Raw genomic sequence first — 14,711 nt, forward strand, 5'->3', positions numbered from 1 at the left:
GACAGCGCACACTGGCTGTCAAAACGCTGGAGCGAGGAAGCGCGGCAGCGGCAGCGAGCGAATCGACATGTCCTGGATTTTGCTTCAAGGCGAACCATGCGGCGAGAACACAGCGCATACGAAAGTATCAGCACTCAGCGCACTCTGTCCCCATCGCAGATAACTTTCATTATGGGGCTGTCGATCACTGTGCTTGGTTCCCGGTAGGGCTTAGTCGACGCGCTCTCCTTCAGCTGCGTGCAGTTACCGACTCATTGATACATTTTCTGATTTCGCGCACTTTCTTTAGAGCCCCGCAACAAGAGCATCAGCACTTATTTTCAAAGGAAACATAATTCAATTAGGTGTTTCTCAATACACTATACAGCTTCTACATTGACGATATCGAGCTGCGTTTAAGCAATGCTTAAACGCTAGATAATTACCTACTGTGAATTAATGAATTAAGCTCATAGTAAGTATTACCCTGCGTTGCTGAAGAGGGCAGTCGACAATAGTGCTTTGGTTTCATTCGTGTATCGCATGCACACCTTTTTCTTTCTTTCTTTTGATACGGTCGGCAGAACCTAGCTAAAACACCTGTATGCCGTCCTGTGCACGCGTGAAACGAAGTGTGATCGGCAAAGTGATTCGGAGCCAGCCCATGTGAGCTTGAGGGGGCTAACCGTCTCTTCACCTCGCAGCGGCGTTTTCCCTTTACCGTGCCTGCATGAACCCGGACAAAAACGACGTCGCCCATCTGGCGGCGTTTATGCGGGAACGAGGCCTCCTGTGGCCCGAGTACGGCTCTTCTGGTCGTCATGCGCTCTACGTGGTCCTCGACCTGCTAATCAACTGGGGCGTACCCTTCTGGTTCGAAATGAGCCTACGCCGGCTGCCCAACGAGTCGAGGTAAGCAGTGGGACGCCAGTCTCGAAGCGCAACTGTATTATTTCTATTTCTACTTTTGCGGGACCCTGCATCTATGGAAGTGAAAGTTAGCGGACGTTGTATGAGGTAGGCATAGCGAGCCAAATATCGGAGATAAAGTTAGATACATATAGGAGCTTTATAAATAGATATGGGACCCAAAGACAGGTCAATCCATCGGGTGAGCGTGCGAAAGAACACAAAAGCAGTATATGAGATAGCTCACATTCAATGTGGGTTTCACGCACGCGCAGTACCCCTAGCGCTAGTTGTTGGTAAGCTACTTATTAAACTCCCTGATGGGGAGGCTATCGGCCAGGCGTACGTACGAAAGCTCAAAAAGTGCACAAATATTTAGTCGCCCTCCCGGCCCTGCAAAAGCGGATGTCCAGCGAAGCTGTTGAGAACCACTTTTATAACTGACGAGGGGGGGGGGGGGGGCGTGTATGTATGCTTGCGATGAGCCTCTTGGGAACGAGGTTCATCAATTTTAAGAGCACGCCGCCGCTGGTTGTATCGCCGTTTCTTTTCCCTTTGCCGCTCCTCGTATTCACGCTATATACTTCTCGGAAGTCCTAACTATGCGTTGCTTACCCATAGCGGTGCTGCAACAACAATGCAATCAGTTGCAAGGCTGGTTCCTTTATATATGCAGTATATATGCAGTGTATATGCAGTACACGCCTCATAAATAACTCGCTTCGACGGTGGCGATACATTGTGTCGCTATATTGATTCAATGCTATGGGCGCATTACCTTCGACAGTCATCGTGATATGGGTTCTTCCGATTTTCTTAAAGTATAGTAGGAATACGTTGCCGATCAATTAACGAGGCTGCTTTGAACACATCAGCCAGATATTATTGCACTGCATGTAGGAAGGAATTTACTGTGCGTTGTCAAAACCAGGGAAAAATCGCTTGCTCTCGCTTCCTCAATGTTCTCATGCAGTGTCATCGCAAACAGTCGGGCCAACAAAAGCTATTGGCTGATCTTGTGATCACCGAGAATATTCCTAGTAATACAATTATTGCTAATTTCAGTTATATAATGAACATATATATTTGTTATCTCAAAAATGACTGAAAGATCATTTCATCTTTGCACTGCCGCTCTACACACGACAGTTGCGCGTTGCTGCGTCTACTGTGCATGGCGTCCGAGATGAAAAGCTTGCCGCCACTAATCTTCTCGCCGCCGAGACGTTCATCCTTTTGGCGGAGCCAGCGTGGCATTGAGTGGCACTAGTGTTCCTGTATATGCTCCCGCAGGGAGCAGAGTTGCGCATAGGTCCGCCGTCGTGATCCAGCTCTGCAGCGAAGCCCCTCCTCGCGCGCGCAGGAGCCAAATGCCGCGCGGTGTTCCGCCTTTTTCTCTAGTGGTCGCGAGCTAGAAGCGCCAATTGTTCGCAGGCGCTTAGCAAAGGGCAACTCTTAATACAGGCTACGCTCGAATGAGTCATTCGTGCAGTCGGAGGGTGTGGGCTTCCAACCAACCGAAACTTTGTATGTACCTATGTAAACATGCATATACAAACACACACATGAACGTACAAATAGGGGGTAGGACCGCCTTCGATTCCCCAGAATAAAATACTCCCGTGGCTCGAACAGCTCCAAAGTTCGCTCGCAAACGCGCAGTACGTTGCCACAAAAGGCGGTGCAATGATTTTCAGCATGCATATGAAGTTGTCTTATCATTGTCAGAAAGCAAGAAATGTTTTAAAGAGTGCTTAAAACTTCACACACGTAGGCTGGACACTTAGCGCATTTTGGCTGCCGAAACCAGCCGATTAATGACCGTCGCCAAGAGAGCTATCGTACCTGCAGTTATGTGAGTGACCGTTAACAGAGCGTCATTTATCACTAACCATCGTTCACAACAGCTGCACGTTTTCGATACATGCGGTGCAGACACAGATTTAAGCGCATTTCAAATGTTCACATGCGCACATTTTAAGCAAAGCTTACTTTTACGATTCATTCATACCGCACACTAATCACCTATATAGTATCAGCAAATCTGCAAGTAGAAAAAGATTCAAGATGCAAGAGCTTCTAGATTAAATTTATTTCGTACAAGGGAATGCATGAACGGCTGCTGGCAGCAGGCCAAGTGTGCTGGTTCTTGGAACCTTGGGGGCGGAATTCAAAGAAAATGGAAAGGCAACAAGCTATTAAGAGTAACAACAGGTTATTTTTATTGCACTAATCACATCAAGATGGCAAACTTGCAAAGTAATTATTCACACAGTGCAGACTGTAATCTGACAACACATTTTTGGCATCGTACTGGCACAAGTGCCAGTACGATGTGTTTCGTATCACTTCACCAACGTCCTTGACTTCACATCGTCGAATACCGTACCTGAAACCCGCAGCTGCTCCTCTCAACGCACGATCGACGGTCCGCTGATTGCAATGGCGATGGCACTGACGGAAACGACAAGTTCGCATGAGTCGGCGATGCGCCCGTAAAGTTGGCTTCGCAGCGGCGCGGATCATTTGACGTCATTTTTCGCGCTCGGCCAATAGCTGTGCGAGCGGCGCCGGAAAAGGTATGCGCAACTCTGCTCCCTGCGGGAGCATATACAGGAACACTAAGTGGCACTGCCCACTTGCGCCCCCTTGCGGTCTGCCCTGTGGAGCTGCCAGCGCGCTAACAGAAATGTGACGAGAAAGCTGGACATCGCTCCAATAACTTCTTCTAATTTCGCATGTGCTAGAAGAATTCGAAAAATTCTTCGCAGCGGTACATTCGTAAGGCAGCGTAATTAATGGTTATTTCAATTTACGATTAGTTGAATAAGTGTTTCAGGGCCCCTTTAATATAGTACGCTGCCAGGCGACACGGCGGCACACGTGGCCCAGGTAAGGTATCGTCATATGGCGACATTTTAGCGGGCTAAAGCGCTCTCTACATGGCTGCTGCGCTAATGTGCGCCGGTTTACGCATTCGCGCATTTCCCTACGCTCACCTGGCGTACGCCCCGTCGTTGCAGGTACAGCCTGTACATCAACTACGTCAGGACGATGGACACGTGGCAGCGGCGAAAGCAAGTGTCGGCCGACGCGGGATTCTTGAAGAGCTACGTCAGCGGCCTGTACAGCGTGTTCGGGGCCTCCGAGGCTGCGCGTTCCCGCATCCCGACGCTGCTGCGACAGGAGGCCGTCATTCACGACATCATCACGTTGCCCGAAGCGCGGTCTGTGCACACGTGGAGGCTAAGTTATTCAACGCCGATGAGCTCGATCCTTTCTCAAGTTACCTTCGAAAGCGCGAGCCCTATCGAAGAAAACCGTAACACCCATGTCCCATAACACCACATGAACTTAGGGGCGTCCCGTACGAACGCTCACATGCTCCCGATTGTCATATGGGGCACGTCCCGTATGATGCCGATATGAACGTTATGGGGATCCCACGTCAAAGCACGTGCGTTCCTGCATATCATACGAGGAGCGTGCCCAATACGATATATGGGAACATGCGGACTGTTACATGGGATCCACATAGGTTCATAATGTTACGTTGCGATGTGACTTCTGCAAAGTAACAATATGATTATGTTGAACTTGCCCCATTGTTATATGGAAACATACGGGTTATGGTACAAGAGTCCCTTATGTTTCTGCAGATATCAAAAGGGATGTGTGACATATATGAATAAAGAGGTTTTTATAAGGGCTTTTATGGCTGTACATAAAGGCTGTTCTTTTGTGAGAACATATAGGCTTTTATTATTTTACAATAATGCCGTATGATCGTATAAGATTATTGGCAGTGAGATTTATGCATTTATTCGATAGGGAAGAGTCTATAAGAAAGCGCAGACATGCGGCAATGTGAATATATGTGACGCCTAGAAGACATGTAATATATGAAGAAGACATCCAGGAGCTTTGATAAAATAACAATTTCCCAAGTTGCACTTGCTGGCCATGTTCCGTAAGGCACCCATTTTAGCGCATCGGTCAAAGGCAACATCTCCTTTTATGGCCGTTAGTTATATGCAAAGCGACTATATGACTTCGTACTTGCGCATGAAGCACTTTAGAAAAAGTTGATAGCGACTTCAACGCACGCTAAAGGGGATGAAGTCGAAAGCCTGCCCACTCATAATACATTAATTACATCACATGACATTTTCATTCTAATGCGTTGTCCCTTTCTATTATTTGTTTTCTCCCCTCAAAGGCCGTGGGTTCCAATGCCTTAACCCTACCTTAATTAACTGTGTCTAAATTAACTTCGCCATAATGAACACCAATGTCGTGGGTTCGACTTCCACTAAATCTAGTCATTGGTTCGACTCTCGACCTTCACAATGTCAACTGGAATCCAACTTGGAGACACGGCTGGTTCGCCCATATCTCCAAGGGTGTTCGACTCCCACCAGAGGTCGTGGGTCTTAGTTATTTATTATTATCATTATCCTCAGCGTGGCTACGCCCACTGCGTGGCAAAGACCTCTACCATACTACTCCAACTACCCCGGTCATGTGCTAATTGTGGCCCCCATGTTGTTCAAGCAAACTTCTTAATCTCATCCGCCAACCTAACTTTCTGCCGCCCCCTGCTTTGCTTCCCTTCTCTTAGATGCAGTCCGTAACCCTTAATGACCATCGGTTGTCTTCCCTCCTCACTACATGTCCTGCCCATGCCCATTTCTTTTTCTTGATTTCAACTAAGATGTCATTAGCTCGCGTTCCTTCCCTCACCCAATCTGCTCTATTCTTACCCCCTTACCGTTACACTCCTCATTCTTCTTTTCATAGCTCGTTGCGTCGTCTTCAATTTAAGTAGAACCCTTTTCGTAAGCCTCCAGATTTCAGCCCCGTAGGTGAGTACTGGTAAGACACAGCTGTTATACACTTTTCTCTTGAGGGATGAAGGCAACCTGCTGAGAATGCCGGCCAAACGCACTCCAGCCCATTATTATTCGTCTGATTATTTCAGTCTCATGATCCGGATCCGCGGTCTCAACCTGCCCTAAGAAGATGTATTCTCTTACCACTTCCACTGCCTGGCTACCTATCGTAAACTGCTGTTCTCTTCCGAGACGGTTAAACATTAGTTTTCTGCAGATTAATTTTCAGACCCACCCTTCTGCTTTGCCTCTCCGGGTCAGTGAGCATGCATTGCAATTGGTCCCCTGAGTTACTAAGCAAGGCAATATCTTCAGCGAATCGCAAGTTACTGAGGTATTCTCCATTAACTCTTATCCCCAAGTCTTCCCAATCCAGGTCTCTGAATACTTCCTGTAAACACGCTGTGAATAGCATTGGAGAGATCGTATCTCCCAGCCTGACGCCTTTCTTTATTGGGATTTTGTAGCTTTCTTTATGTAGGACTATGGTGGCTGTGGAGCCGCTATAGATATCTTTCAGTACTTTTACATACGGCTCGTCTACACCCTGATTCCGTAAGGCTTCCATGACTGCTAAGGAATCAAACGCTTTCTCGTAATCAATGAAAGCTATATATTGTGACGTGGTGGTGACGTTGAAGAACACAGTAGCAATACTGTGAAAGACAAAACTAACTTTTATTAGGCGAACCTGTGCCCACAAAAACAGGCTACACTTTTAGCACAACGGCAGCGGCGACCATGGTCGGCGATCGTCGAAAATCTGATCAGCGGGTCAAGCGCGTCGGCTTTTATAGATCAGTCGTCGAATGTTCCAGAGTAACCGCTGGGACCCGATTGTCTTCCACAAAGTTCTACACTATTCGCGTCGCGCATACATGCAATCACAGTACACAAGCTGCGGTGAAAGACAGTGGACGGAACCATCGATAACATTCCCGAAACTTCTTTTACATGCAGGCGCGTCCTGCGCTGCACGATAACATTTGTTAGGCGGCCAAACGTGGTCGCCCGATAAAGATGAAGTACACGTGTCAATATAAGGGTTGGTTATATTCTGCACATTTCTCTATCCCCTTATTGATAGTATGAATATGGTCTATTGTTGAGTAGCCTTTACTAAATCCTGCCTGGTCCTTTGGTTGACAGAAGTCTGAGGTGTTGCTGATTCTATTTGCGATTACCTTAGTAAATAGTTTGTAGGCAACTGACCGTAAGCTGATCGGTCTATAATTTTTCAAGTCTTTGGCGTCCCCTTTCTTATGGATTAGGATTGTGTTAGCGTTCTTCCAAGATTCCGGTACGCTCGAGGTCATGAGGCATTGCGTGTACAGCGTGGCCAGTTTCTCTAGAACAATTTGCCCACCATCCTTCGACAAATCTGCTTTTACCTGATCCTCCCCAGCTGCCTTCCCCCTTTGCATATCTCCCAAGGCTTTCTTTACTTCTTCCGGCGTTACCTGTGGGATTTCGAACTCCTCTAGACTATTTTCTCTTTTATTATCGTCGAGGGTGCCACTGGTACTGTATAAATATATATAGAACTCCTCAGCCACTTGAACTATCTCATCCATATTAGTAATGATATTGCTACGGCACAATATGTGCGATCACGAAAGGCCAGCAGTGTGAAGACGACGACGACGATTTAGAAGCTAGCGCGGGCTGTTGCCTCTTGGCCAAGCGCAGCGTATTTTCCTTGTAAATATATTTGTACATAGCTTGTCGTCTGCGTCTTTCTACGTAACATATTTGGTGGAGGTGGACGTTCCCTGTACCTCGTCACGGAGCTTCGCAGCGGACGGTACGTCGAGCCTACCTTCATGGCTCCCGGCGACGCCAACCCGACTCCACCGGCTCCGACACCTGCTGCCACTTCGACGACCTACATCACCCTCTCCGCTCCCCGTGATCCTGGCGTATTCTCGGCAAAAGATGGGGAAGACGTCGAGGACTGGATCAGCCTTTACGAACACGTCAGCCGCAATAACCGGTGGGACCCAACTATCATGCTCGCCAACGTCGTCTTTTACCTCGGTGGCACACCTCTAGTTTGGTATCGGACGCACGAAGATGAGCTGACCAGTTGGGATTCGCTTAAGCAAAAGCTTCGAGACTTGTTCGGCAACCCCTACGGTCACCAACTTGCCGCGCAGAAGGCGCTTTCCGGTCGTGTGCAGACGTCAACGGAGCCCTACGTCACGTACATTCAGGACGTCTTGGCTCTGTGCCACAAAGTTGACACCCACATGACTGAGTCAGACAAGGTTTCCCACATCCTCAAAGGCATTGCCGATGACGCCTTCAACTTGCTCGTTTGCAACAACGTAGCCACGGTGGATGCTGTTATAAAAGAGTGCCGCCGCCTGGAACTCGCCAAAAGCCGACGTATTGACCAGCAGTTTGCCCGTCTGCCCAACACCCCAGCGACATCTTCCTGTGCCGACGCTCCTCGTCCCAACCACACTGCCGATGTTACCAGGATCGTCCGGCGTGAGATCGAGGCCGCCTATCCGGCTGCCTTCGACTCCAGTCCCACCACCGCATCTGCAGTCATGGTCTCACTGATTCAGGCTGTTGTCCGCCAGGAGTTTGAAAACATGGGTCTTCACACCATCTGCTCGGCCCATCGCCCTGATACCCACCCGGCTTCTTCGATTTCGCCCCGTCCCGCATCTTCTTACCCACCACGTTTCCGCAACCCATCTGAATGGCGCACTGCTGACGACCGGCCTATTTGTTTCCACTGCCATCGCATCGGACACATTTCTCGGCACTGTCGTAGTCGCTGGAGTTCCCCGATCCGGTCTCCCTATACTGCCTACTCTCGCCCCTCAGGTGGCCCTTCTCGTCCCTATGCCGCACGCTCCGATAATGCCGCCACTGATTCTCCTGCAACGAACCGCCCCTATTCTCGTTCGCCTTCGCCCCAACGACGACAATCGCGCTCTCCCCAGCCCCGTCGCTCCTATTCGCCGACTCCCTTCGGACGCCGCTCCCAGCCGGAAAACTAGACGATGCAGCGCCTCGAGGTGACGCTGCATTGCCCCCTACGCCGCCAAATCCTCTACTGACTTTGCCCACTCATCTGAACCTTCTTGACGTGCAAGTCGACGGTGTTTCTGTGTCTGCTCTCATAGACACTGGGGCGCATTTGTCCGTCATGAGCGCTGACCTTCGTAACCGGCTCAGGAAAATTATCACGCCCGCCACGACGCCTGTTGTCCGTGTCGCCAATGGCGGAACAGCCCCCGTCATTGGTATGTGTACCGCCCGCGTCTCCTTCGCCGATCGCTCAACAATCGTGCTATTCACAGTCATCGCCCACTGTCCCCACGACATCATCCTCGGCTTAGACTTCCTCTCCGCCCATTCTGCTCTCATCGATTGTTCCGCCAGTACTCTCCGCCTTGACCTGCCTGTTCTGGATCCTGCTGAACCACACCCCAGTCGCCTCAGTTCCGCCGACTTCGTTCGCTTGCCACCTTCGGCACTGACCTACGTTGACCTAGTGTCATCCCCACCAGTCCCCGACGGTCACTACATCGCGGCTCCTATGCCAGACGTCCTCCTTACACACGGGATCACAGTACCCCATACGGTTTTATCTATTACGGCGAATTGCGTCTGCCTGCCAGTGGTCAACTTTGGCTTGGCGACACAAGTGCTGCCACGTGGGATGTCTTTGGCCCAGCTTTGTTCATTCGAGGATCACTCAGTAGCATCCATTGCAGTAGACGACACTTCATCCAATCCTCCTCTCCCATCGCAGTCGACAAATTGTACCATCGCTGACTTACGGAAAATGATTGCCTCCGACTTGCCCTCCGAGCACGCTCGTGACCTCTACCGCGTTCTGTTTTCCTACCACGATATTTTTGACTTTAATGATCGTCCTTTAGCCCAAACTACAGCTGTCAAACATCGCATTAATACCGGCGATGCCCCTCCCATTCATCGCCGCCCGTATCGAGTGTCACCAGCTGAGCGTCAAGTTATTCACGCAGAAGTTCGCCAAATGCTTGCCAAGAACATTATTGAACCGTCATGTAGTCCTTGGGCGTCACCGGTTGTGCTGGTAAAAAAGAAGGATGGCTCATGGCGCTTTTGCGTGGATTATCGGCACCTTAACAGGGTTACCAAAAAGGACGTGTATCCCCTACCTCGGATTGATGACGCCCTTGACTGCCTCCACGGTGCTCGCTATTTCTCCTCTATTGACCTTCGCTCCGGCTATTGGCAGATTGCCGTAGACGATCTCGACCGCGAGAAGACTGCCTTTGTAACACCCGACGGTCTTTATCAATTCAAGGTGATGCCGTTCGGCCTATGTAACGCTCCTGCCACTTTTGAACGCATGATGGACTCCCTTCTTCACGGTTTCAAATGGTCCACGTGCTTGTGCTACTTGGACGACGTTATCGTATTCTCCCCAACGTTCGCTACGCTCCTCGAGCGCCTCTCAGCAGTCCTAGACGTTTTTCGGCGAGCCGGTCTGCAACTCAACGCATCGAAGTGCCAATTCGGCCGTCGCCAGATTACCGTCCTTGGACATCTCGTTGACGCGAACGGAGTGCAACCGGACCCAGGCAAGATCCATGCTGTTACGCACTTCCCTGTTCCGAAGTGTGTCAAGGATGTGCGCAGCTTCATCGGCCTTTGTTCGTACTTCCGCCGTTTCGTGCGGAATTTCGCCGCCATAGCACGACCACTAACCCACCTTTTGAAAAAAGACGCTCCTTTCCAGTGGGGCGATAACGAGGCCTCTGCATTCTCTCATCTAATCGACATTCTCACAACGCCTCCTGTTCTGGCCCATTTCGATCCTTCTGCGCCTACCGAAGTCCGTACTGATGCCAGCGGTCACGGAATTGGAGCAGTACTGGCACAACGCCAGCGTGGCCACGACCGTGTTATCGCTTACGCCAGCAGGCTCCTCTCACCTGCGGAGCGCAACTATTCCATCACTGAGCGTGAGTGTCTGGCCCTAGTTTGGGCGGTTGCGAAATTCCGCCCATACTTATATGGCCGATCCTTTTCCGTTGTCACAGACCATCACGCGCTTTGTTGGTTATGCTCATTGAAAGACCCTTCAGGAAGACTTGGTCGCTGGACCTTACGCCTCCAAGAATATTCGTTCTCTGTCACCTACAAATCTGGCCGACTCCACAAGGACGCTGACTGCCTGTCTCGCTACCCGGTAGACGAGCCTGACGACGCCGACAGTAGTACCGCCGACGGCATTTTCTCTGTGTCTGCCTTCGCTAACATCGCCGATGAGCAGTACCGAGACCTATCGCTGCGAGTACTCATCGAGCGTCTGCGCTCTACACCTACCGACGCATCCGTTCGCCGATATGTCCTCCAGGGCGGCATTCTGTACCGAAGGAGCTTCCTCCCTGATGGCCCTGATCTTCTTCTTGTCGTGCCACAACATCTACGACAGACTGTGCTCTTTGAGATGCATGACGCACCCACTGCAGGACATCTTGGGGTAACCCGCACGTACGACCGCGTCCGCCGCCGCTTCTATTGGCCTGGTCTCGCTCGCTCCGTTCGACGCTATCTTGCTGCCTGTGATCCCTGCCAGCGTCGGAAGACACCTCAGGTGCTACCTGCCGGTCATCTGCAGCCGATCACGGTCCCTGTGGAACCGTTCTTTCGTGTTGGATTAGACCTGCTCGGTCCCTTTCCCACGTCATCCTCTGGGAACAAATGGGTAGCCGTCGCGACTGATTACGCCACCCGATACGCTATCACTCGGGCTCTCCCTACCAGCTGCGCCACTGACGTCGCGGACTTTCTCTTGCGTGACATTATCTTGCTTCATGGCGCCCCGCGACAGCTGCTTACTGACCGTGGTCGAAACTTCCTCTCGAAAGTTATCGCTGACATTGTGCGTTCCTGCTCCATTCAACACAAACTGACTACTTGACTACTTCATACCATCCTCAAACCAATGGCCTGACAGAGCGGTTAAACCGTACTCTTACCGATATGCTGGCCAAGTACGTCTCCAAGGACCACCTCGACTGGGACATTGCCCTTCCTTACGTAACATTTGCGTACAATTCTTCCCGGCACGACACCGCCGGATTTTCTCCCTTTTATCTACTGTACGGTCGCGAACCTACCTTGCCCCCTAGACACGGCACTTGCTCCTGCTGCGGTCTCACCAAGCGAGTATGCGCGCGACGCCATCGCCCTCGCCGACCATGCACGCCAGCTTGCCCGTGCTCGACTTACGGCCTCACAGACCACTCAGCAGTGTCAGTACAACGCCCGCCATCGTGACGTACACTTTTCACCTGGTGCGCTCGTGCTCCTGTGGTCGCCCTCTCGTCACGTCGGACTTTCAGAGAAGCTTCTTTCGCGATACACAGGGCCCTACCGCGTGCTGCGCCAGGTGACGCCTGTGACTTACGAAATTGCTCCTGTGGGCTCAAGCTCGTCCTCTCCTGTGGCATCTAGTGATGTCGTACACGTCAGTAGGCTCAAGGCCTACTACACTGCTTCCGAGTCCGATCTTTAGTCGCTCCGGGACGGCGCTTTTGCAGCCGGGGGTAGTGCTACGGCACAATATGTGCGATCACGAAAGGCCAGCAGTGTGAAGACGACGACGACGATTTAGAAGCTAGCGCGGGCTGTTGCCTCTTGGCCAAGCGCAGCGTATTTTCCTTGTAAATATATTTGTACATAGCTTGTCGTCTGCGTCTTTCTACGTAACAATATTGCCGGCTTTGTCTCTTAACGCATACATCTGATTCTTGCCAATTCCTAGTTTCTTCTTCACTGCTTTTAGGCTTCCTCCGTTCCTGAGAGCATGTTCAATTCTATCCATATTATACTTCCTTATGTCAGCTGTCTTACGCTTGTTGATTAACTTCGAAAGTTCTGCCAGTTCTATTCTGGCTGTAGGGTTAGAGGCTTTAATACACAGACGTTTCTTGATGAGATATTTCGTCTCCTGCGATAGCTTACTGGTATCCTGTCTAACGGAGTTACCATCGACTTCTGTTGCACACTCCTTAATGATGCCCATAAGACTGTCGCTCATTGCTTCAACACTAAGGTCCTCTCCCTGATCCTGAGTTAAAGCCGAATATCTGTTCTGTAGGTTGATCCGGAATTCCTCTAGTTTCCCTCTTACCACTAACTCATTGATTGGCTTCTTATGTACCAGTTTCTTCCGTTGTCTCCTCAAGTCTAGGCTAATTCGAGTTCTTACCATCCTATGGTCACTGCAGTGCACCTTGCCGAGCACGTCCACATCGTGTATGATGCCAGGGTTAGCGCAGAGTATGAAGTCTATTTCATTTCTAGTCTCGCCATTCGGGCTCCTTCATGTCCACTTTCGGCTATCCCGCTTGCGGAAAAAAGTATTCATTATCCGCATATTATTCTGTTCTGCCAACTCAACTAATAACTCTCACCTGCTATTCCTAGAGCCTATGCCATATTCCCCCACTGACTTGTCTCCAGCCTGGTCCTTGCCTACCTTGGCATTGAAGTCGCCCATCAGTATAGTGTATTTTGTTTTGACTTTACCCATCGCCGATTCAACGTCTTCATAGAAGCTTTCGACTACCTGGTCATCATGATTGGATGTAGAGGCGTAGACCTGTACGACCTTCAATTTGTACCTCTTAAGTTTCACAAGACCTGCCACCCTCTCGTTAGTGCTATAGAATTCTGGTGTATTTCCAGCTATATCCTTATTAATCAGGAATCCGACTCGTAGTTGTCGTCTCTCCGTTAAGCCCCGGTAGCACAGGACGTGCCCGCTTTTTAGCACTGTATATGCTTCATTTGTCCCCCTATCCTTACTGAGCCCTACTATATCCCATTTAACGCCCACTAATTCCTCCAATAGAACTGCTAGACTCGTCTCACTAGATAACGTTCTAGCTAAACGTTGCCAGGTTCAAATTCCAATGGCGGCCTCTCCGGACCCAGAGATTCTTAGCACCCTCTGCTGCGTCACAGGTCTGACCACCGCCGTGTTCAGTTGCTTCGCAGCTGCTGGGGACTGAGGGCCGGGGTTTGATTGTTGTATTCATATGGGAGGTTGTGGCCAAGTACTGCACCAGGGGGGCCAATCCTGCTCTGGTGAGGGAGTGCGTTACCGGTTCTGGTCACCGGAATCAGGCCGCACTCCAGGCCTGTTTATGCAATTTTATCAACACGAGGATTGTTTTTTATCTGGTGGAAAATTGCGCGGCACCGGGATTTGAACCACGGTCCTCTTGCACGCGAAGCGGATGCTCTACATCCACGCCATCGCTGCATCTTAATTAAATTCGCCTTAATTAGCACCATAGGTAGGGGTTTAGACTCCTACGAAAGCTGGAGAGTGCGACTCCCTATGAATTTTGGTGCCGTAACTCCGGATGGCGTAACGCCAGACGTCGGATTTTTCGTCCCGTGAGCCGTCTAAGGCTTTCGCCTTAATAAGTGCTGCTATTGGCCTATGCGCTCGTACCAGTTCGTGCTTTAACAGGATGCTTTCATTTCAGCACACAGGCAGTGCTACCGCCCTGTGGCTAAGCAAAACGGCTACACAACTTCGTACTTAAGAACGAAGTACCAAAGCTGACTGTTGTCCTCGGCGTGTGCGTTGATACCATTTCGTACTTATGCTCGAAGTACTGTAGCATTTTGTACTTAAGCGCGAAGGCACTGTAGCAATTTTTCAATACTTCCTAACGGTTTTTGAAGGTCTGAGTTGCAATTTTCTTGCCTGTTTTGTTAATGCGAGAGCATTATTTGGCTCATTGATCGACCCCGTGTTCAACAGCAAGCCGTGACATAAAAATGGCACATAAATTACATCTTCATCTACCCAAAAAGAGAAAAGAATTGCTGGCTCTCCCGTAATCGAGAGTAGATGTAAGCATAAAGTGGCTACTGGCAAAGCAGATCAGTTGTAAA

General features: G+C 50.1%; 1 protein-coding gene across 1 annotated transcript in view; it reads left to right on the top strand.

Annotated features, from left to right (window-relative positions):
* The window catches only part of LOC135919492 (uncharacterized), a 66,562-nt gene that overhangs the window by 11,090 nt on the left and 40,761 nt on the right, over positions 1-14,711 (top strand). Inside the window, exons 3-4 of the mRNA XM_070536003.1 lie at positions 684-891; positions 3,912-4,115. Coding sequence (XP_070392104.1) covers positions 684-891; positions 3,912-4,115 — 412 coding nt within the window. The remainder of the gene's footprint in view (positions 1-683; positions 892-3,911; positions 4,116-14,711) is intronic.

The sequence above is a fragment of the Dermacentor albipictus genome, chromosome 3, assembly GCF_038994185.2.
Source record: "Dermacentor albipictus isolate Rhodes 1998 colony chromosome 3, USDA_Dalb.pri_finalv2, whole genome shotgun sequence".
NCBI classification, from domain to species: domain Eukaryota; kingdom Metazoa; phylum Arthropoda; class Arachnida; order Ixodida; family Ixodidae; genus Dermacentor; species Dermacentor albipictus.